A 22,819-nucleotide genomic window follows, 5' to 3' on the forward strand; every position below is an offset into this window, starting at 1 on the left:
ATCATGGATGGAACCATCTTACTGTTCCCTAATAGAATGTTTTAGAAACATCATGGATGGAACCATCTTAGTGTTCCCTAATAGAATGTTTTAGAAACATCATGGATGGAACCATCTTACTGATCCCTAATGGAATGTTTTAGAAACATCATGGATGGAACCATCTTACTGTTCCCTAATGGAATGTTTTAGAAACATCATGGATGGAACCATCTTACTGTTCCCTAATAGAATGTTTTAGAAACATCATGGATGGAACCATCTTACTGTTCCCTAATGGAATGTTTTAGAAACATCATGGATGGAACCATCTTACTGTTCCCTAATAGAATGTTTTAGAAACATCATGGATGGAACCATCTTACTGTTCCCTAATAGAATGTTTTAGAAACATCATGGATGGAACCATCTTACTGATCCCTAATAGAATGTTTTAGAAACATCATGGATGGAACCATCTCACTGTTCGCTAATAGAATGTTTTAGAAACATCATGGATGGAACCATCTTACTGTTCCCTAATAGAATGTTTTAGAAACATCATGGATGGAACCATCTTACTGATCCCTAATAGAATGTTTTAGAAACATCATGGATGGAACCATCTTACTGTTCCCTAATGGAATGTTTTAGAAACATCATGGATGGAACCATCTTACTGTTCCCTAATAGAATGTTTTAGAAACATCATGGATGGAACCATCTTACTGATCGCATTCACACTTTTCCAGAAATAACAGATTGCATTTGATGCGAACTGGACGTTCACCATAAAGCCAGGATGGTGAATCATTCTAATGCATCTTGTTTTCCATTTGATTCACGCATGTCCAATGCGGGAGTTGGCTAAAATATTGTAGGTCTGCAAAATACATACAGTTGAAGTCGGAAGTTTACATACACTTATGTTGGAGTCATTAAAACTCTTTTTTCAACGGAAGGAACACACACATTTATGGAAGGAACACAGACATTACGGAAGGAACACACACATTTATGGAAGGAACACAGACATTACGGAAGGAACACACATTACGGAAGGAACACACACACATTACGGAAGTAACACACACACATTACGGAAGGAACACACACACATTACGGAAGGAACACACACACATTACGGAAGGAACACACACACATTACGGAAGGGACACACACACATTACGGAAGGAACACACACACATTACGGAAGGAACACACACACATTACGGAAGGAACACACACACATTACGGAAGGAACACACACACATTACGGAAGGAACACACACACATTACGGAAGGAACACACACACATTACGGAAGGAACACACACACATTACGGAAGGAACACACACACATTACGGAAGGAACACACACACATTACGGAAGGAACACACACACATTACGGAAGGGACACACACACATTACGGAAGGGAGGGGACCAGGGACACTAATGTGATGACAGGGTGGAGCAGTCACACCCAAACTGTGGCGCCTGACCCCCTCTAAGGCCAACGGCTACACACACACACACACACACACACACACACACACACACACACACACACACACACACACACACACACACACACACACACACACACACACACACACACACACACAGAGTAACGTCATCTGGCCCAGGAGTTGCGGAAGTGTATTGTGTTTCAACAGTGTTTCAGTATAAAAGGACTCAGCTATACTACTACAGGCCTTTTCTGGAACTATTCAAGGTCTGACAGTCAACATGGTAGTCTGACAGAACATCAGCCTGCTAACTCAGTCTTCCCCCACTCAGGACCAGGACTGAAGAACACTGTGAAACCATTGAGAGGAAGATTCTAGAAATCACGGTTGTGTTCGCTAGGGACTAAATAAAAGAAAACGGAGTGAAGCAGGCGGTAGTATGGTCTGTACTTGACCAATAGGAAAAGTCACCTCGAATTGACACAAATAATGTCAATTAGCCTATCAGAAGATTCTTAAGCCATGACATAATTTTCTGGAATTTTCCAAGCTGATTAAAGGCACAGTGAACTTAGTGTATGTAAACTTCTGACCCATTGGAATTGTGATACAGTGAATTATAAGTGAAATAATCTGTCTGTAAACAATTGTTGGAAGAATTACTTGTGTCACGCACAAAGTAGATGGCCTAACGGACTTGCCAAAACTATAGTTTGTTAACAAGATATTTGTGGAGTGGTTGAAAAACAAGTTATAATGACTCCGACCTAAGTGTATGTAAACCTCCGAATTCAACTGTGTATTTGAGGTGTATGTGGGAATTTAAAGTTTTGTTTTTGTTTCCAAACCTTTCCTTTAAAAAAAAAGATATATATTTTTTTAAAAGGTGTGAACTGTGAAGGAAATTGTGTTGGGAGAGATATGAGTTACTGACTAGACTGGTGGGGGTTGTGCATGCAGGCGGCTCGGGTTGGCTGGTCATTGTGGCTGAAATGTGATATAATCAAATCAAATCAAATCTTATTTGTCACATACACATGGTTAGCAGATGTTAAATGCGAGTGTAGCGAAATGCTTGTGCTTCTAGTTCCGACAATGCAGTGATAACCAACAAGTAATCTAACTAACAATTCCAAAACTACTGTCTTATACACAGTGTAAGGGGATAAGGAACATGTACATAAGGATATATGAATGAGTGATGGTACAGAGCAGCATACAGTAGATGGTATCGAGTACAGTATATACATATGAGATGAGTGTGTAGACAAAGTAAACAAAGTGGCATAGTTAAAGTGGCTAGTGATACATGTGTTACATAAGGATGCAGTCGATGATGTAGAGTACAGTATATACATATGCATATGAGATGAATAATGTAGGGTAAGTAACATTATATAAGGTAGCATTGTTTAAAGTGGCTAGTGATATATTTACATAATTCCCATCAATTCCCATTATTAAAATGGCTGGAGTTGGGTCAGTGTCAATGACAGTGTGTTGGCAGCAGCCACTCACTGTTAGTGGTGGCTGTTTAACAGTCTGATGGCCTTGAGATAGAAGCTGTTTTTCAGTCTCTCGGTCCCAGCTTTGATGCACCTGTACTGACCTCGCCTTCTGGATGATAGCGGGGTGAACAGGCAGTGGTTCGGGTGGTTGATGTCCTTGATGATCTTTATGGCCTTCCTGTAACAACGGGTGGTGTAGGTGTCCTGGAGGGCAGGTAGTTTGCCCCGGTGATGCGTTGTGCAGTCCTCACTACCCTCTGGAGAGCCTTACGGTTGAGGGCGGAGCAGTTGCCGTACCAGGCTGTGATACAGCCCGCCAGGATGCTCTCGATTGTGCATCTGTAGAAGTTTGTGAGTGCTTTTGGTGACAAGCCGAATTTCTTCAGCCTCCTGAGGTTGAATAGGCGCTGCTGCGCTCTTCTTCACGACGCTGTCAGTGTGAGTGGACCAATTCAGTTTGTCTGTGATGTGTATGCCGAGGAACTTAAAACTAGCTACCCTCTCCACTACTGTTCCATCGATGTGGATAGGGGGGTGTTCCCTCTGCTGTTTCCTGAAGTCCACAATCATCTCCTTAGTTTTGTTGACGTTGAGTGTGAGGTTATTTTCCTGACACCACACTCCGAGGGCCCTCACCTCCTCCCTGTAGGCCGTCTCGTCGTTGTTGGTAATCAAGCCTACTACTGTTGTGTCGTCCGCAAACTTGATGATTGAGTTGGAGGCGTGCGTGGCCACGCAGTCGTGGGTGAACAGGGAGTACAGGAGAGGGCTCAGAACGCACCCTTGTGGGGCCCCCGTGTTGAGGATCAGCGGGGAGGAGATGTTGTTGCCTACCCTCACCACCTGGGGGCGGCCCGTCAGGAAGTCCAGTACCCAGTTGCACAGGGCGGGTCGAGACCCAGGGTCTCGAGCTTGATGACGAGCTTGGAGGGTACTATGGTGTTGAATGCCGAGCTGTAGTCGATGAACAGCATTCTCACATAGGTATTCCTCTTGTCCAGGTGGGTTAGGGCAGTGTGCAGTGTGGTTGAGATTGCATCGTCTGTGGACCTATTTGGGCGGTAAGCAAATTGGAGTGGGTCTAGGGTGTCAGGTAGGGTGGAGGTGATATGGTCCTTGACTAGTCTCTCAAAGCACTTCATGATGACGGAAGTGAGTGCTACGGGCGGTAGTCGTTTAGCTCAGTTACCTTAGCTTTCTTGGGAACAGGAACAATGGTGGCCCTCTTGAAGCATGTGGGAACAGCAGACTGGTATAGGGATTGATTGAATATGTCCGTAAACACACCGGCCAGCTGGTCTGCGCATGCTCTGAGGGCGCGGCTGGGGATGCCGTCTGGGCCTGCAGCCTTGCGAGGGTTAACACGTTTAAATGTCTTACTCACCTCGGCTGCAGTGAAGGAGAGACCGCATGTTTCCGTTGCAGGCCGTGTCAGTGGCACTGTATTGTCCTCAAAGCGGGCAAAAAAGTTATTTAGTCTGCCTGGGAGCAAGACATCCTGGTCCGTGACTGGGCTGGATTTCATCTTGTAGTCTGTGATTGACTGTAGACCCTGCCACATGCCTCTTGTGTCTGAGCCATTGAATTGAGATTCCACTTTGTCTCTGTACTGACGCTTAGCTTGTTTAATAGCCTTGCGGAGGGAATAGCTGCACTGTTTGTATTCAGTCATGTTGCCAGACACCTTGCCCTGATTAAAAGCAGTGGTTCGCGCTTTCAGTTTCACGCGAATGCTGCCATCAATCCACGGTTTCTGGTTAGGGAATGTTTTTATATATAGAGGAGGTCTTAATAAACACAATCAAAAGTCTGTATTTTTTTAAGAGTTGTTCATTAGCTAGGCAATTGGTTAAAGGTGCAACAATATTTATCATTGAATGACCTTTGATCTAGTTCAGTCTTATTAATCACTTAAACATATTTAATAATGATCTCTTACCGAGCTTGATGACTGTGGGCATTTTTGGATTGTGTAAAAATCCAGGAAACGTGGCACCCCTGCACAGACCTACACACACCCTCACTCACCCTCACACACCCTCACTCACCCTCACTCACCCTCACTCACCCTCACACACCCTCACTCACCCTCACTCACCCTCACACACCCTCACACACCCTCACTCACCCTCACTCACCCACCCTCACTCACCGCACACCTCGATCACACACACCCTCACTCACCCTCACACACCCTCACTCACCCTCACTCACCCTCACACACCCTCACTCACCCTCACACACCCTCACACACCCTCACTCACCCTCACTCACCCTCACACACCCTCACACACCCTCACACACCCTCACTCACCCTCACACACCCTCACTCACCCTCACACACCCTCACTCACCCTCACACCTCGATCACACACACCCTCACTCACCGCACACCTCGATCACACACACCCTCACTCACCGAACACCTCGATCACACACACCCTCACTCACCGCACACCTTCGATCACACACCCCCTCACTCACCGCACACCTTGATCACACACACCCTCACCGCACAACTCGATCACACACACACTCACTCACCGCACACCTCGATCACACACACCCTCACTCACCGCACACCTCGATCACACACACCCTCACTCACCGCACACCTCGATCACACACACCCACCCTCACTCACCGCACTCTCAGCGAACACACACACACACACACACACACACACACACACACACACACACACACACACACACAGGTGTAAACATATGTAGTGATTCTCTGAGGCGCATTGAGATTCAAACATGCTACCGGCCCACAGAAGCACCATGACAACCATCGGCACTCCCCCAGAATCCCTCTGTTCTACTCCTGTCTTTCTCTCCACCAACCCTCTTCCTCAATCCCTCTGTTCTACTCCTGTCTTTCTCTTCCCTGTATCTCCCAGTACTTCCTGTATCTCCCAGTGTGTGTCGAGGCAGGTTGCACATTGTAGCTAACTACACGTGTGTGTGTGTAACAAGAACTATTTGGTGTAACAAGACGTTTTCTCTATGGCGCTCAGGGGCTGTGGTACATTGAAGTAATCCTTGCAACAATTATCACCTGGGTGATATTTTTCAAGGCGCACTGGAGCTCCTGAATTAAAACTCCAGGTCGCACAGTAAAATATTTTGGCAGATATGCAAGTAAAGCGGTCCCACTGTAGAGCCCTGTGTGGATTCCCTTGATCTTTCTCAATAACATTCCAGTGGTAGCAGTTGATGGACAGAGTTAGGCTGAGAGGGTTGAATGTCCACACACGTTCCGATATCCACATCACTTTACACACAGAGACTCCCCCCTCATCGGAGCAGGAGACATGGAGGAAGAAGAGGACGGGGGATAATCCTCACCAACCCGGCAGGAATTCCCATGTGCAGTTTCCTGCAGGCTCTCTGACCAACGAACGTGTGTGTGTGTGTGTGTGTGTGTGTGTGTGTGTGTGTGTGTGTGTGTGTGTGTGTGTGTGTGTGTGTGTGTGTGTGTGTGTGTGTGTGTGTGTGTGTGTGTGTGTGTGTGTGTGTGTGTGTGTGTGTGTGTGTGTGTGTGTGTGTGTGTGTGTGTGTGTGTGTGTGTGTGTGTGTGTGTGTGTGTGTGTGTGTGTGTGTGTGTGTGTGTGTGTGTGTGTGTGTGTGTGTGTGTGTGTGTGTGTGTGTGTGTGTGTGTGTGTGTGTGTGTGTGTGTGTGTGTGTGTGTGTGTGTGTGTGTGTGTGTGTGTGTGTGTGTGTGTGTGTGTGTGTGTGTGTGTGTGTGTGTGTGTGTGTGTGTGTGTGTGTGTGTGTGTGTGTGTGTGTGTTTCCTGCAGGCTATATGAGAGACCGGTGTGTGTGTTTCCTGCAGGCTATATGAGAGACCGGTGTGTGTGTGTGTTTCCTGCAGGCTATATGAGAGACCGGTGTGTGTGTGTGTTTCCTGCAGGCTATGAGAGAGACAGGTGTGTGTGTTTCCAGGCTATATGAGAGACCGGTGTGTGTGTTTTCCTGCAGGCTATATGTGTGTGTGTTTCCTGCAGGCTATATGAGAGACCGGTGTGTGTGTTTCCTGCAGGCTATATGAGAGACCGGTGTGTGTGTTTCCTGCAGGCTATATGAGAGACCGGTGTGTGTGTTTCCTGCAGGCTATATGAGAGACCGGTGTGTGTGTTTCCTGCAGGCTATATGAGAGACCGGTGTGTGTGTGTTTCCTGCAGGCTATATGAGAGACCGGTGTGTGTGTGTTTCCTGCAGGCTATATGAGAGACCGGTGTGTGTGTTTTCCTGCAGGCTATATGAGAGACCGGTGTGTGTGTTTCCTGCAGGCTATATGAGAGACCGGTGTGTGTGTTTCCTGCAGGCTATGAGAGACCGGTGTGTGTGTTTCCTGCAGGCTATATGAGAGACCGGTGTTTGTTTCCTGCAGGCTATATGAGGCTATATGAGACCGGTGTGTGTGTTTCCTGCAGGCTATATGAGAGACCGGTGTGTATGTGTGTTTCCTGCAGGCTATATGAGAGACCGGTGTGTGTGTTTCCTGCAGGCTATATGAGAGACCGGTGTGTGTGTTTCCTGCAGGCTATATGAGAGACCGGTGTGTGGGGTGTGTTTCCTGCAGGCTATATGAGAGACCGGTGTGTGTTTTTCCTGCAGGCTATATGAGAGACCGGTGTGTGTGTTTCCTGCAGGCTATATGAGAGACCGGTGTGTGTGTTTCCTGCAGGCTATATGAGAGACCGGTGTGTGTGTTTCCTGCAGGCTATATGAGAGACCGGTGTGTGTGTGTTTCCTGCAGGCTATATGAGAGACCGGTGTGTGTGTTTCCTGCAGGCTATATGAGAGACCGGTGGAAGGAGAAGCTGTTAGTCCTCATTGTTATTTAGCTGGGGGGTTTGGAAATAGGTAGGCACACACATCTGGAATGTGGAGGGAGGGGGGTTAAGGATAGAGGGTTATGGGACCTCTTGCTAATGCAAATCAGGTTGTGTAACAAAAGCCAGGGCAAAGAAGGAAACACTGGGGGAACTAGACAACTGTGCCAACTCTGCTTTTTTCATGCATGTGCACACACACATTTCATCACTGTTTTACAAAAAAAGTGTCACCCCCAAAAAACCTGGTAATAGTCTCACTCATGAGTCTAGTTGACTGACCATGCAGCCCAGGAGCATGCTACATGACCTCACTTACTACATGGTGTCGTTGAGAATGTTAGCTAAAAACTCAAGCTCTCGAAAAGATCAAGTTCAGAAAATCAATTACTTTCTTTTGCAGTACAAAAAGAATGTAATTTTAAAAATTAACTACGACTGAAATACAAAAAGCATGACTACTGGCATGTTATCCAATCAGAAGACCACAGGACTTTTATCCAATGGGGTGGAGGAACCAGGAGTAGACCAATCGGGTGAGGAAAACAGATTGATGAGTGGGTGACTTCCTCTGATGTCATCATGAAAAAAAGGATGCATGGCCAATGACTGTGGTCCTGTTCATACACCTGGACTCATCTGTGTAAGCAGGAAGCCGCCCCACTGTGTACAAGGCTGTAATATTACTGTGTCTACCTTTAACCGTGCACCTTCACTGATTTACATCTAGTAATAAAAGAGGGATCTTATAGGGTTGGATAGGTGAAAGGACATGACCTCACCCATGCCAAGTAACTTATCTCAGGCATTTCTATCCTTAGCTGTCTCTAATTCTTTGCTGTGTGTTGTTCCCTCTGTCTACAGTGTCTGTGGGTGTGTATATATATATATATCTGTTCAGAGAGGGCGTATGGTTGCTGTGTCCGTCACAGTCACGTAGAGATATGTTGGGTGTTTCTTACCTTGTGGTCTCGTTGGTCAGAGGGTTTATCCCAGCACTGAGCCCTATTACCTCCCGCCATGCTCGCCCTCCCGCCATGTCTCCCGCCATGCTCGGCCTCCCGCCATGCTCGGCCTCCCGCCATGTCTCCCGCCATGCTCGCCCTCCCGCCATGTCTCCCGCCATGCTCGCCCTCCCGCCATGTCTCCCGCCATGCTCGCCCTCCCGCCATGTCTCCCGCCATGCTCGCCCTCCCGCCATGTCTCCCGCCATGCTCAGCCTCCCGCCATGCTCAGCCTCCCGCCATGCTCAGCCTCCCGCCATGCTCGGCCTCCCGCCATGTCTCCCGCCATGCTCGCCCTCCCGCCATGTCTCCCGCCATGCTCGCCCTCCCGCCATGTCTCCCGCCATGCTCGCCCTCCCGCCATGTCTCCCGCCATGCTCGGCCTCCCGCCATGTCTCCCGCCATGCTCGCCTCCCGCCATGTCTCCCGCCATGCTCGCCCTCCCGCCATGTCTCCCGCCATGCTCGCCCTCCCGCCATGTCTCCCGCCATGCTCAGCCTCCCGCCATGCTCAGCCTCCCGCCATGCTCAGCCTCCCGCCATGCTCGCCCTCCCGCCATGCTCGCCCTGCCGCCATGCTCGCCCACCCGCCATGCTCGTCCACCCGCCATGCTAAATATGGACCACATAAATAAATCACATCTAAATACAAAAATAAATGAATAAATAAACTAAAAAGGGTAGAGGAACAGAAGACCTAAGCTAAATAAAGACAAAATAAATCAAGCTAAATATAGGCTTTACTTATGAATAAATTAACTAAAAAGGTAGAGGACTGTTGCTCTCATCCTCATCAGCCATTCCTGCTGTAGACCCACGAGCCCCTCACCATGCATTCATATTTCTGTTGCTCTCATCCTCATCAGCCATTCCTGCTGTAGACCCACGAGCCCCTCACCATGCATTCATATTTCTGTTGCTCTCATCCTCATCCTCATCAGCCATTCCTGCTGTAGACCCACGAGCCCCTCACCATGCATTCATATTTCTGTTGCTCTCATCCTCATCCTCATCAGCCATTCCTGCTGTAGACCCACGAGCCCCTCACCATGCATTCATATTTCTGTTGCTCCCATCCTCATCCTCATCAGCCATTCCTGCTGTAGACCCACGAGCCCCTCACCATGCATTCATATTTCTGTCGCTCTCATCCTCATCAGCCATTCCTGCTGTAGACCCACGAGCCCCTCACCATGCATTCATATTTCTGTTGCTCCCATCCTCATCAGCCATTCCTGCTGTAGACCCACGAGCCCCTCACCATGCATTCATATTTCTGTTGCTCTCATCCTCATCCTCATCAGCCATTCCTGCTGTAGACCCACGAGCCCCTCACCATGCATTCATATTTCTGTTGCACCCATCCTCATCCTCATCAGCCATTCCTGCTGTAGACCCACGAGCCCCTCACCATGCATTCATATTTCTGTTGCTCCCATCCTCATCAGCCATTCCTGCTGTAGACCCACGAGCCCCTCACCATGCATTCATATTTCTGTTGCTCTCATCCTCATCAGCCATTCCTGCTGTAGACCCACGAGCCCCTCACCATGCATTCATATTTCTGTTGCTCTCATCCTCATCAGCCATTCCTGCTGTAGACCCACGAGCCCCTCACCATGCATTCATATTTCTGTTGCTCCCATCCTCATCCTCATCAGCCATTCCTGCTGTAGACCCACGAGCCCCTCACCATGCATTCATATTTCTGTTGCTCTCATCCTCATCAGCCATTCCTGCTGTAGACCCACGAGCCCCTCACCATGCATTCATATTTCTGTTGCTCCCATCCTCATCCTCATCAGCCATTCCTGCTGTAGACCCACGAGCCCCTCACCATGCATTCATATTTCTGTTGCTCCCATCCTCATCCTCATCAGCCATTCCTGCTGTAGGGCCACGAGCCCCTCACCATGCATTCATATTTCTGTTGCTCCCATCCTCATCCTCATCAGCCATTCTTGCTGTAGACCCACGAGCCCCTCACCATGCATTCATATTTCTGTTGCTCCCATCCTCATCCTCATCAGCCATTCCTGCTGTAGACCCACGAGCCCCTCACCATGCATTCATATTTCTGTTGCTCTCATCCTCATCAGCCATTCCTGCTGTAGACCCACGAGCCCCTCACCATGCATTCATATTTCTGTTGCTCCCATCCTCATCCTCATCAGCCATTCCTGCTGTAGACCCACGAGCCCCTCACCATGCATTCATATTTCTGTTGCTCTCATCCTCATCCTCATCAGCCATTCCTGCTGTAGACCCACGAGCCCCTCACCATGCATTCATATTTCTGTTGCTCTCATCCTCATCAGCCATTCCTGCTGTAGACCCACGAGCCCCTCACCATGCATTCATATTTCTGTTGCTCCCATCCTCATCCTCATCAGCCATTCCTGCTGTAGACCCACGAGCCCCTCACCATGCATTCATATTTCTGTTGCTCTCATCCTCATCAGCCATTCCTGCTGTAGACCCACGAGCCCCTCACCATGCATTCATATTTCTGTTGCTCCCATCCTCATCAGCCATTCCTGCTGTAGACCCACGAGCCCCTCACCATGCATTCATATTTCTGTTGCTCTCATCCTCATCAGCCATTCCTGCTGTAGACCCACGAGCCCCTCACCATGCATTCATATTTCTGTTGCTCTCATCCTCATCCTCATCAGCCATTCCTGCTGTAGACCCACGAGCCCCTCACCATGCATTCATATTTCTGTTGCTCCCATCCTCATCAGCCATTCCTGCTGTAGACCCACGAGCCCCTCAGCATGCATTCATATTTCTGTTGCTCCCATCCTCATCCTCATCAGCCATTCCTGCTGTAGGGCCACGACAGTCGTGTCATTTTAAATGTTTTAAATGGTGGTTATTGACCGTGGTCACTGTAACAACCAGTAGAACATCAAATCAAATGTACTTGCGTTTTCTCCTCCTCTGCTCCTGACTGTGTTTTCTGCCATAGAAATGAAGTGAAGAAAACGGGCCCATTCAAGTCAGTGATGGCAGTCATTGTTTCTTCATCTCAAACAGCAAGTAACAAGGTCTGTGTTTACAAACTTCTAGAAAGATAATTGTTCCTCAATGAAGCCCATTTGAAAAATCTTTCAAGTTCTCTCCCTTTCAATGACCACTCAGCGTGAAAGGGAGAAAAATGTCTCTGATCCGATGGAACGTCATAAAATAGGCCTACTGGATTACTTCTTATCCCTTGCGCAAATAGCCTAAAGCTGTGTCTGCCCGGAGCTCACTGGAGCTGGAAACTGAGGGTCCAGAATATGTTATATCGCAAGTTTGTTAGCACCAGCTTCAGACTGGACCAAGTTTATATAATGTTTCCAGTTCCTTGCAGACGGGCCATGCTAGCCAATGTGATTGATTTTTATCAGGATATTTTCTGACCGCAGGCTGCAATGTTTTTATTTGTTGGCTATTTTTTACATAGTTGGCCAATAGAAGCTACTTTTACATTTGTATCATTTTGATGTAGATATAATTTTGTATTAATCAGATGACAATGATTTTGAGCTACGAAGGCTTTATTATAAAATAAATTAAACTGTTCCACAAAAATGTGCATATGAAAATCATAACTGGCACGGCAGATCGGTAAAAATGTAAAGATAAATTGGCACTCCAAATGGAAAAGGTTGCTGACCCCAGGCGTAGCCTAGTACTGGCAACTCGGGAGCATAATGGCACAATTTGCGAAGGCCAGAAGCAGCAGGGGGAGGTGGTTTGGGAAGAGGGTTTTTTTCTCTGGCTCCCTCTTGAGTCATTTGTGTGTCTTAAATATTTAATCACAGTGTGCTTAAAGCATCAGATAAGCTCAGTAGCCTACATATAGTAAAACAAATATTAACGCATAGGGTGTGTCTAGATATGGAAAAACTCACGTTTTAACATTTCGACCAGCCGATTGGTTGAAAGAACAGACAACTCTTGGTCGACCAAGATGTTTGGGGGGTCTGGGACAGCACTACATTGCATGAGCCATATGATATCAGTTAACATACATTGAATGAACATTCCACAATACCATGGATATGAATGCATCACAATAGCAGGCAGCCATTGCGAGTGTAGCCATGAGTTTACCAGTCAAATTGGCAGGTTAGAGGTTCCAACCCCGTTCTATTCATATAGGGGGGTTGCCTAGGCAACCGAAGACTCATTCGCTGCAACACCTTGCTTGTTTCAGCATGTTGTTAAGAGTCCATGTTACTAAAGAAACAGACCCAGCCGTCCTGTCTTCAGTCAGTTGTTAGTTCCCCCCCCCAAAAAAAACATTTTGTTACAGTTATTTCATTTGCTCTTCATGACGGTGTTCATCCATAATAAGGTAACTGTGCCAGCCCTAAAATGTACACACACACTGAAAGGACCCTTCCCCTCCTCTACACCTCCCAGGCACAATATACCAACCGCAGACTATTTCAAGTTGACTGGATTTACCACCAAACTATTGAAGGAAAACAAACGCTGAGCCCTTTCCTGTCTACTGTAAGAGAACATCATTATCTATGACCCCATTGACCACAAAGAGGATTATTTGTGTAAAAACATCACAATGTCACGACGAGACCTGTCACATGTTCGGAGCATGACATTCATCAACCCATGTGGCGTCTTATGAAATCCATTCTGCTACCAACATTGGCTTGTCTGTCATTGATTCCTTCTCATGTGTTTCTCTTCTCCTCTATTCTGTACCAGACTAATTATATCAGACCCCACCATACAAAGCCATTACACAGGATCAATAGAACTATAAGCATTTGTTAACATCATAAATAAAATGTCATCACTGTGTGTGTGTGTGTGTGTGTGTGTGTGTGTGTGTGTGTGTGTGTGTGTGTGTACGCGCGCAAAGGACACTAAATAATGTAAAGCCATTGCTTTATCTAATGCTACCCACCCCCATTTAAACACCAATGCTTCAGTCAGAATCCTACCCCCACTGTGTGTGTGTGTGTGTGTGTGTGTGTGTGTGTGTGTGTGTGTGTGTGTGTGTGTGTGTGTGTGTGTGTGTGTGTGTGTGTGTGTGTGTGTGTGTGTGTGTGTGTGTGTGTGTGTGTGTGTGTGTGTGTGTGTGTGTGTGTGTGTGTGTGTGTGTGTTTTTCCCCTTGATGGATGGTAGGGGTGGAGCACAAAATCTGTGACACAGCCGGGGCTCTCGCTCCAAAGAGATCTGAGAGGGAGAGAAGAGACGGAAAGAGAGAGCGAGTGTATGGGTGTGTGAGTGAAAGCATTTATTGTGTGTCTGTGTGGAGTGGTGTGTACAAATGTGAATTGGTAAGCATCTCTTTACCCACTTGTAACCCTAACCCCAGTACCCCTCACCCTCCACCCCTTCCACTCTCCCAGCCCCAGACAGCCAGAGAGGAAGCCCTGTGGACTGGGGCTGTCGTCCGGTGCAGAGGTCCAGTGTCAGAGTGGAGCTCCAGACCCTAGAGACCTCGCTCTGCCGCTGTAACCCAAACCGCTGCACCCGGCCTGGGCTTAGCATACAGGGGGCAGGGGGATAGAGGGTGAAGGGGACAAAGGGCCTGGGAGGCACTGCTGATTTGTCAATGAGATTAGATGGGGTTGATGGAGAGGGAGAGAAGGCTGGAGAGGGGGAAGGAGAGAAGCTTGGGTGGAGGGAGGAAGAGAGCGAGAAGGGAAGGAGGGAGGGAGGGAGAGAGCGAGAAGGGAGGGAGGGAGGGAGGGAGGGAGGGAGGGAGGGAGGGAGGGAGGGAGGGAGGGAGGGAGGGAGGGAGGGAGGGAGGGAGGGAGGGAGGGAGGGAGGGAGCGGGGGAGCGAGGGAGCGGGAAGGGAAGGAGGGAGGGAAGGAGGGAGGGAGGGAGGAAGAGAGCAAGGAGGGAGGGGGAGGGAGGGAGGGAGGGAGGGAGGGAGGGAGGGAGGGAGGGAGGGAGGGAGGGAGGGAGGGAGGGAGGGAGGGAGGGAGGGAGGGAGGGAGGGAAGGGAGGGAAGGAAGGGAAGGAAGGGAAGGAAGGGAAGGAAGGGAAGGAGGGAGGAAGAGAGCGAGAAGGAAAGGAGGGAGGAAAAGAGCGAGAAGGAAAGGAGGGAGGAAAAGAGCGAGAAGGAAAGGAGGGAGGAAGAGAGCGAGAAGGAAAGGAGGGAGGAAGAGCGCGAGAAGGAAAGGAGGGAGGAAGAGAGCGAGAAGGGAAGGAGGGAGGGAGAGAGCGAGAAGGGAAGGAGGGAGGGAGAGAGCGAGTAGGGAAGGAGGGAGAGAGCGAGAAGGGAAGGAGGGAGGAAGAGAAAAATTAAAGAGTGAGAGAGGAGCTAAAGGGGGTGGAGATTAACGGATGGCTCCACTTTCAGCAGTTGTAATTGGCAGAGGAGAGAGTGCCAAGTCATTCAAGAAATGAGAGGTGTGTGTGTGTGTGTGTGTGTGTGTGTGTGTGTGTGTGTGTGTGTGTGTGTGTGTGTGTGTGTGTGTGTGTGTGTGTGTGTGTGTGTGTGTGTGTGTGTGTGTGTGTGTGTGTGTGTGTGTGTGTGTGTGTGCGTGTGTGTGTGTGTGTATTGGGGAAGTGTGGGCCTTCATGAAGCTCAGACAGAGGGAAGCAAGAATGTGAGAGGTCTATTCAAACAAAACTAGATTCCAGGTTTCTGAGGTGAGAGGCATTCCTCCTCCCCAGCACAGTAAGACAGTTGGGAAAAATAGTAGAGAAAGAAAGGGAGAAAAAGAGAAAGAAAGAGATCTTACCAGTTTGCTGTAATGGTACTTGCAGTAGCCGCAGTATTTGACATTGTCTGCGTCCGACCCCTGCTCCTCACACAACAACCCAGCGAACTGGGCACTGATGAGAGGAGAGAGGAAGTGTCAAGAGAGAGAAGGGGACAGAGATGTGTCAAAAAATGGAGAGACTAAAGACAGAGAGATGTATTTACTATGTTAACAGACGGACAGTGATGTATTTTTTGCTGTGTTAATAAAGTTTTAGATATTTTAATGTGGCTCACAATGTGAACGTGTGTTAATAAAGCTATAGGTATTTGAAAGGGGCTCGTTCACCATGTGACGTGGAAGGCTTGTCGGCAGCCATGTTTGTTGCAGGTCATGCAGGCTCCGGTGGCAGCTTTACTCTCTCTGCCCTGGTCTTCACAGATATAACACGTCTACACACACGCATGAGAAAACACATCCAGTCACACACTCAGAAATGTAGGGACAGAGTGAAGTGTGTGTGTGTGTGTGTACCTTGTTGTAGCGATCGTGGGGGACAGACTGCAGTACGATGGGTTCCATGGTGGAGACGTTAGCAAACTCCACTTCAGGAATGTAAAGGGCACACACCACATGGGCCCAACCTACACACACACACACACACACACACACACACACACACACACACACACACACACACACACACACACACACACACACACACACACACACAGTAAACCTCAGGACACACATAACTTATTCAAAACACCCACCACTTGGGCCCAAAGGGCAGCTATACACAAAATCCCCTTCAATTTAAATCCATGTGTGGAGTGGCGTAACTAGAGCAGGAAAGAGCCAGTTGAATGAGAGGTCAGATAGTGGTGAATCCTTCCTCCCTCTGTTCCCTCTATTCCAGGAACAACAACATGCTTCAACTTACAGTTGAACCCCTGACCTGCCTTTGACCTCCCCAGGGGACAAGGGGGAGGAGGATAGGGGGGGTGTCAGGGTGATGTTGTTGTTTTGATGTCCTTCCAAGAATTTGGCAGAGGACAATAAAACAGGGCCATAAAACACTCCAGAGCCCCCCCATAGACACATGCGTGCACACAGACACACAGGGGTTTCCGTTATGAAAATGTGGCGCTGGACATTTGACCGGCAGAATTTGAATTTACCGGTCATTTGAGAAGTAAACCGGACCCACATGCATTGGGTGGGTAACCTGATTAGGGCGTCCACCCACGGTGCTCAGAATAACATACATCACATTCTGATTATGGCAATTCATATTAACAGAACATAGAAGTGGAGGATTCAATGAGGTGTGTCTGTTAGAATAACAGTTCACATCCACTTCTCCTCAACAAGACCAGTAAAGAACAGTAGAATCACTAGCCTATGCATAAACGGCGTGTGAGTTTCAAATTTGGGGAAGCAGCCCCCTCCCAAAAAAAGGACTCCATACATCATCGCATTTGTAGACTTACGCAAGACAGCCTACTACTCGTAATGTGATGAGTAGATTTGATAGTTATAATTTAGGCTAATAATATAACTCAATCACTGATTGCAAAAAAAGACAATTCAATGAATGGCTGAGCGCATGTAGTGTAGAGGACACGGCAGTTAGCCTATCGGTGGGCCAGTAACCGAAATGTCGCTGGTTCGAATACCCAAGCCGACAAGGTGAAAAATCAGTCAGTGTGCCTGCCCTGGAGCAAGGCACTTAGCACTAATTTGTTCCAGAGGTGCCATACTACTATGGCACCTATCCAGTGTATGTGACAATACAAAAATGAGTATTTTTATGAGATATGTTTCTTATTTCTTTGAAAATAATGAAAAACCCATTTCATTCTACTACATTTTACAGTGCCTTCGGAAAGAATTCCGATCCCTTCAATATTTCCACATTTTGTTACTTTAGAGTCTTTTTCTAAAATGGATTAAATAGTTTTTTTTCCCCATCAATCTTCACACAATACCCCTTAATGACAAAGCAAGAATGGGTTTCTATACATTTTTGAAAATGTATTAAAAATAAAACTGTAAATATCACATTTACATAAGTATTCAGTACTTTGTTGAAGCACCTTTGGTAGTGATTACAGCCTCGAGTCTTCTTGTGTATGACGCTACAAGCTTGACACATCTGTATTTGGGGAGTTTCTCCCATTCTTCTCTGCAGATTCTCTCAAGCTCTGTCAGGTTGGATGAGGAGTGTTGCTGCACAGCTATTTTCAGGTCTCTCCAGAGATGTTCAATCGGGTTCAAGTCCGGGCTCTGGCTGGGCCACTCAAGGACATTCAGAGACTTTGTCAAGAAAACACTCCTGAGTTGTCTTGGCTGTGTGCTTAGGGTCGTTGTCCTGTTGGGAGGTGAACCTTCGCCCACAGTCTGAAATCCTGATTTCTCTGAAGGTTTCCATCAAGGATCTCTGTGTACTTTGCTGCATTAATCTTTTCCTGGATCCTGACTAGTCTCCCAGTCCCTACCACTGAAAAACATGGCCAAAGCATGAGGCTGCCACCACCATGCTTCACCATAGGGATGTTGCCAGGTTTCTTCCAAACATGACACTTGGCATTCAGGGCAAATAGTACAATCTTTCATCAGACAAGATAATCTTGTTTCTCATGGTCTGAGAGTCTTTGGGTGCCTTTTGGCAAACTCCAAGCAGGCCGTCAGATGCCTTTTACTGAGGAACGGCTTCCATCTGGTCATTCTATCATAAAGGCCTGATTGGTGGAGTGCTGCAGAGATGGTTCTCCCATCTCCACAGAGGAACTCTGGAGCTCTGTCCGAGTGACAATTGGGTTCTTTGGTCACCTCCCTGACCAAGGTCCTTCTCCCTATTTGCTCAGTTTGGCTGGGTGGCCAGCTCTAGGTTCAAAACTTCTTCCATTTAAGAATGATGGAGGCCACTGTGTTCTTAGGGACCTTCAATGCTGCAGACATTTTTTGGTACCCTTCCCTAGATCTGTGCCTTGACACAATCCTGCCTCGGAGCTCTACGGACAATTCCTTCAACCTCATGTCTTAGTTTTTGCCCTGACATGCAGTCAACTGTGGGACCTTAAATAGAGTGGTGTGTGCCTTTCCAAATCAATAAATCAATTGATTATACCACATGTGTACTCCAATCAAGTTGTAGAAACATCAAGGATGATCACTGGAAACAGGATGCACCTGAGCTCAATTTCGAGTCTCATAGCAAAGGGTCTGGATACTTATGTAAATATGGTATTTATGTTTTCAAAATGTTAATAAATATGTAAACATTTCTACAAACCTGTTTTTGCTCTGTTACTATGGGATATTCTGTGTAGATCAGTGGTTCCCAAACTTTTTATAGTCCCGTTCCCCTTCAAACATTCAACCTCCAGCTGCGTACCCCTCTAGCACCAGGGTCAGCGCACTCTCAAATGTTGTTTTTTGCCATCATTGTAAGCCTGCCACACACATTATACAATACATTATTTAAACATAAGAATGAGTGTGAGTTTTTGTCACAACCCGGTTTGTGGGAAGTGACAAAGAGCTCTTATAGGACCAGGGCACAAATAATAATAATCAATAATCTTGCTCTTTATTTAACCATCTTACATATAAAACCTTATTTATTAATCGAAAATGATGAATAACTCACCACAGGTTCATGAGAAGGGTGTGCTTGAAAGAATGCACATAACTCTGCAATGTTGGGTTGTATTGGGAGAGAGTCTCAGTCTTAAATAATTTTCCACACCTAGTCTGTGCCCGAGGACCCACTCTCAAATAGGTATGTGGTTGCAAAGGGCATCAGTGTTTTCAGAGCGTGATTTGCCAAGGCATGATACTCTGAGCGCAGCCCTATCCAGAAATCTGGCAGTGGTTTCTGATTCAATTCCAATTTCACAGAACTGCATGTTGCAATTTTGAGGCTGTCTTGTTCAGATATCGGGATAACGAATCCAGCTGTTCGTGTCATCCATTTCAGAAAGTACCTGCGTAATTGAACACCCAACTCACTCAGGTGCTTTGCTATATCACATTTGACATTGTCCATAAGCTTGAGTTCATTTGCACACAAAAAAAATACACAATGAAGGAAAGACCTGTGTGATATCCAACTTCTTAAATCACAGCCTCAATTTTGTCCCGCACATTGAATATAGTTGCGGAGAGTCCCTGTAATCCTAGATTCAGATCATTCAGGCAAGAAAAAAACAACACCCAGATAGGCCAGTCGTGTGAGAAACTCATCTGACCGCTTGCATGATGACAAGTGAAAATGATGATCAGTAAAGAAAACCTTAAGCTCGTCTCTCAACTAAAAAAAACATGTCAATACTTTGCCTCTTGATAACCAGCACACTTCTGTATGTTGTAAAAGCGTTACATGGTCACTGCCCATAGCATTGCATAGTGCAGAAAATACACGAGAGTTCAGGGAACTTGCTTAACAATGTGAACCCTTTTCACTGTAGTGTCCAAAACGTATTTCAAGCTGTCAGGCATTCCCTTGGCAGAAAGAGCCTCTTGGTGGATGCTGCAGTGTACCCAAGTGGTGTCAGCAGCAACTGTTTCCACTCCTCTATGTCTCCCTATTATGGCCTTTGTACCATCAATACAGATACCAACGTGAGCAGCAGCTGCGTTTGGCTACATACGGCTCGATATTGGAATTTACGCGAGAGAGTAACGGTTAATGTGATTGGATGTTAATTATTTGACTAGTCTACCTGTATTTGATAATGTGTTGTTATATCGCTGAACACTTGATGGTTAAATGTTATTTTTGGCAGTGAAACGAGGCTACTCAGGCGAGAAAACAAACTCACCCAAATGTATAGCCCCCTTTGGTAAATATAAATGGACTGTTTGAAAATGTGAAGGAAACAAAAATGTTAAAAAATAATATATTTTAATATGAATCACATTTTAATTTGGCGTACCCCCGACGGCATTGCGAGTACCATTCGGGGGCAATACCTGGTGTAGATGGATGAGAAAGGAAAAAATGAAATAATCCATTTTAGAATAAGGCTGTAACGTAACAAAATGTAGAAAAAGTCAAGGGGTCTGAATACTTCCCAAATGCACTGTATATGACCGAAGACATGAGCAGAATCTTTTTTTAACAACAAATGGCAGGGTAGCCTACTCTGCTGACACGGACAAAAGATCAATAAATCAACGTTGTCCATGTAATAGGCCAATGAGAAGAGGAGACACAAACAGAATATGATGTCCATCTAAACTGGAGGAAGCCTCCCGAGAGGCGCACCGGTTGCATTTTGACTTCTCACTGACAGCTGCAACTCAACAATCATCTATTTTAGGGATGAACAATATAAAATCGGTGAACATACCAGAATCGGACGATATTAGCTAAAAATGCCAATATCGGTATCGGCCCGATGTCTAGTTAAAAACTGATGTCAAAGCTACCGTACATACCTATATGTTTTTTTAAACCTTTATTTAACTAGGCAAGTCAGTTAAGAACAAATCCTTATTTACAATGACAGCCTAGGAACAGTGGGTTAACTGCCTTGTTCAGGGGCAGAACGACAGTTTTACCTTGTCAGCTCGGGGATTCGATCTAGCAACCTTTATAACGAAGGTACATGACGTAATAACGCCACGTAAAATGTTGCGCTCCACTTTAACACAGCATCCCTAACCTAGCCCACAATTTCTGCTGTGTGGATCGAGCAGTCAACAAGTCCAGCAGTCATTTGAAAGAGTAAGAAAATTTCAGCGAGACAACTCAAAGGCAAAAACCATTAAAGCCAATGGTGACATTGCCCTTGACAATCAACCGTTCTCTGTCGTGGGCGATGTTGGCTTTCGCCGACTGGTCGAGCACCGGTACACACTACCAAGTGTGCTATGTTTCAGATGTTGCCCTACCGGAGTTACACATACATTTACATTTAAGTCATTGAGTGATAGTGTAATCAATGTGTAATAACGTGAAAAATGTATGAATGCGTTAAATTATTATGTGACGGACGTGCAGTTAGATTCAGACCCTGATTGGTCAACAAGGTTATTTGACACATCAAATAGTGTTATTTGACGTGTATCTTTATTGGCACACAAAGACCCAAACGGTGTTCCATAGAAATCCTGGTTGAGAACGGAACTACTGAAGAAATTAACAGAACAACACAGCAAGTAAGTGAATGATGATGTTTTACTGGTAATGGGGACATACGGAAATGCCAACAAACATTTGTTGGGGGTCAGTGTGATGTCTGTGTAACCTTTATTTAACTAGGCAAGTTAGTTAAGAAAAAATATATATTATTTACAATGACAGCCTACCCCGGCCAAAGCTGGGCCAATTGTGTGCCGTCCTATGGGACTCCCAATCACGGCCAGCTGTGGCTGGATCCGAACCAGGGACTGTAGTGACGCCTCTTACACTGAGATGCAGTGCCTTAGACCACTGTGTCCGTGTGTGTGTTCACTATTTAACTGTAGTAGAATGCTTAAAAGGCCGCTAAAATGTTAAATAATATGTATCTTTTTTTTCCATCAAGGAAAATATCTGTATCTTTTTTTGGGTAAGAAAATGATTGGATATCGGTGCATCACTAATGTATTTAGTTTTTGCCTTTTCTATCCTACTGTAGGCAACGCAATTTAAAACAATCCACACATTTGTATTTTGTAGGCTAGGGGAAGCTAATGATCCTCTGTGGCCAAATCATGCTTTCGTAGCCTATTCTGCATGATTTGATTTATTTCTGGATTAACAGGAGTAGGCTAATTAGGCTAAATAATTTGGGAAATTTAATTCAATTGATTTAGGGAAAGTTTAGCTTCCCCTAGCCTTATGGACATGCCACCTATGAGCCTATGTCAATCTACTATCCCACATGGTAGAACATTTGACCTATTCTATTGGTCAGTTTGGAGAGAGAAATAGCCCAAAGACTCTGGGACATTTGTGGGGTGATAGATCCTAAATTCAAATCAAATGTATACAACCTGTAGGAGTTAAGCTACATTTTTTAAAAAACATTTAAACACGAGGAACATGTTGCTTAAAATGTTTATAAAATATTATTCCTCAACATTATTAGAGCAGCGTTGCACAAAAGGCTGTTGGTTATGAGCGGATGTGTATTTGGCAACTGAAAAAAGAAAGAAAGTTGACAACCAATAGAACATGAGAGAAACAGGCTACTGGTTTCAATGGCATATGGAAGTCTTTATTTAAAAAAATATTGCCTCCACGGATTTTGCCCAGGCTACTTTGAAGCAAGGTAAAACATATTGCCTCCACGGATTTTGCCCAGGCTACTTTGAAGCAAGTTAAAACATATTGCCTCCAC

General features: G+C 46.3%; 1 protein-coding gene across 7 annotated transcripts in view; it reads right to left on the reverse strand.

Annotated features, from left to right (window-relative positions):
- The window catches only part of LOC118369759 (protein AF-10-like), a 94,279-nt gene that overhangs the window by 41,792 nt on the left and 29,668 nt on the right, over nucleotides 1-22,819 (reverse strand). For all 7 annotated transcript variants that reach the window (XM_052501291.1, XM_052501304.1, XM_052501295.1 and 4 more), the window contains 3 exons: nucleotides 16,017-16,126; nucleotides 15,831-15,934; nucleotides 15,522-15,615 (listed from right to left, as the gene is read on the reverse strand). In XM_052501291.1, coding sequence (XP_052357251.1) covers nucleotides 15,522-15,615; nucleotides 15,831-15,934; nucleotides 16,017-16,126 — 308 coding nt within the window. The remainder of the gene's footprint in view (nucleotides 1-15,521; nucleotides 15,616-15,830; nucleotides 15,935-16,016; nucleotides 16,127-22,819) is intronic.

The sequence above is a fragment of the Oncorhynchus keta genome, chromosome 4, assembly GCF_023373465.1.
Source record: "Oncorhynchus keta strain PuntledgeMale-10-30-2019 chromosome 4, Oket_V2, whole genome shotgun sequence".
Taxonomy (NCBI): Eukaryota; Metazoa; Chordata; class Actinopteri; order Salmoniformes; family Salmonidae; genus Oncorhynchus; species Oncorhynchus keta.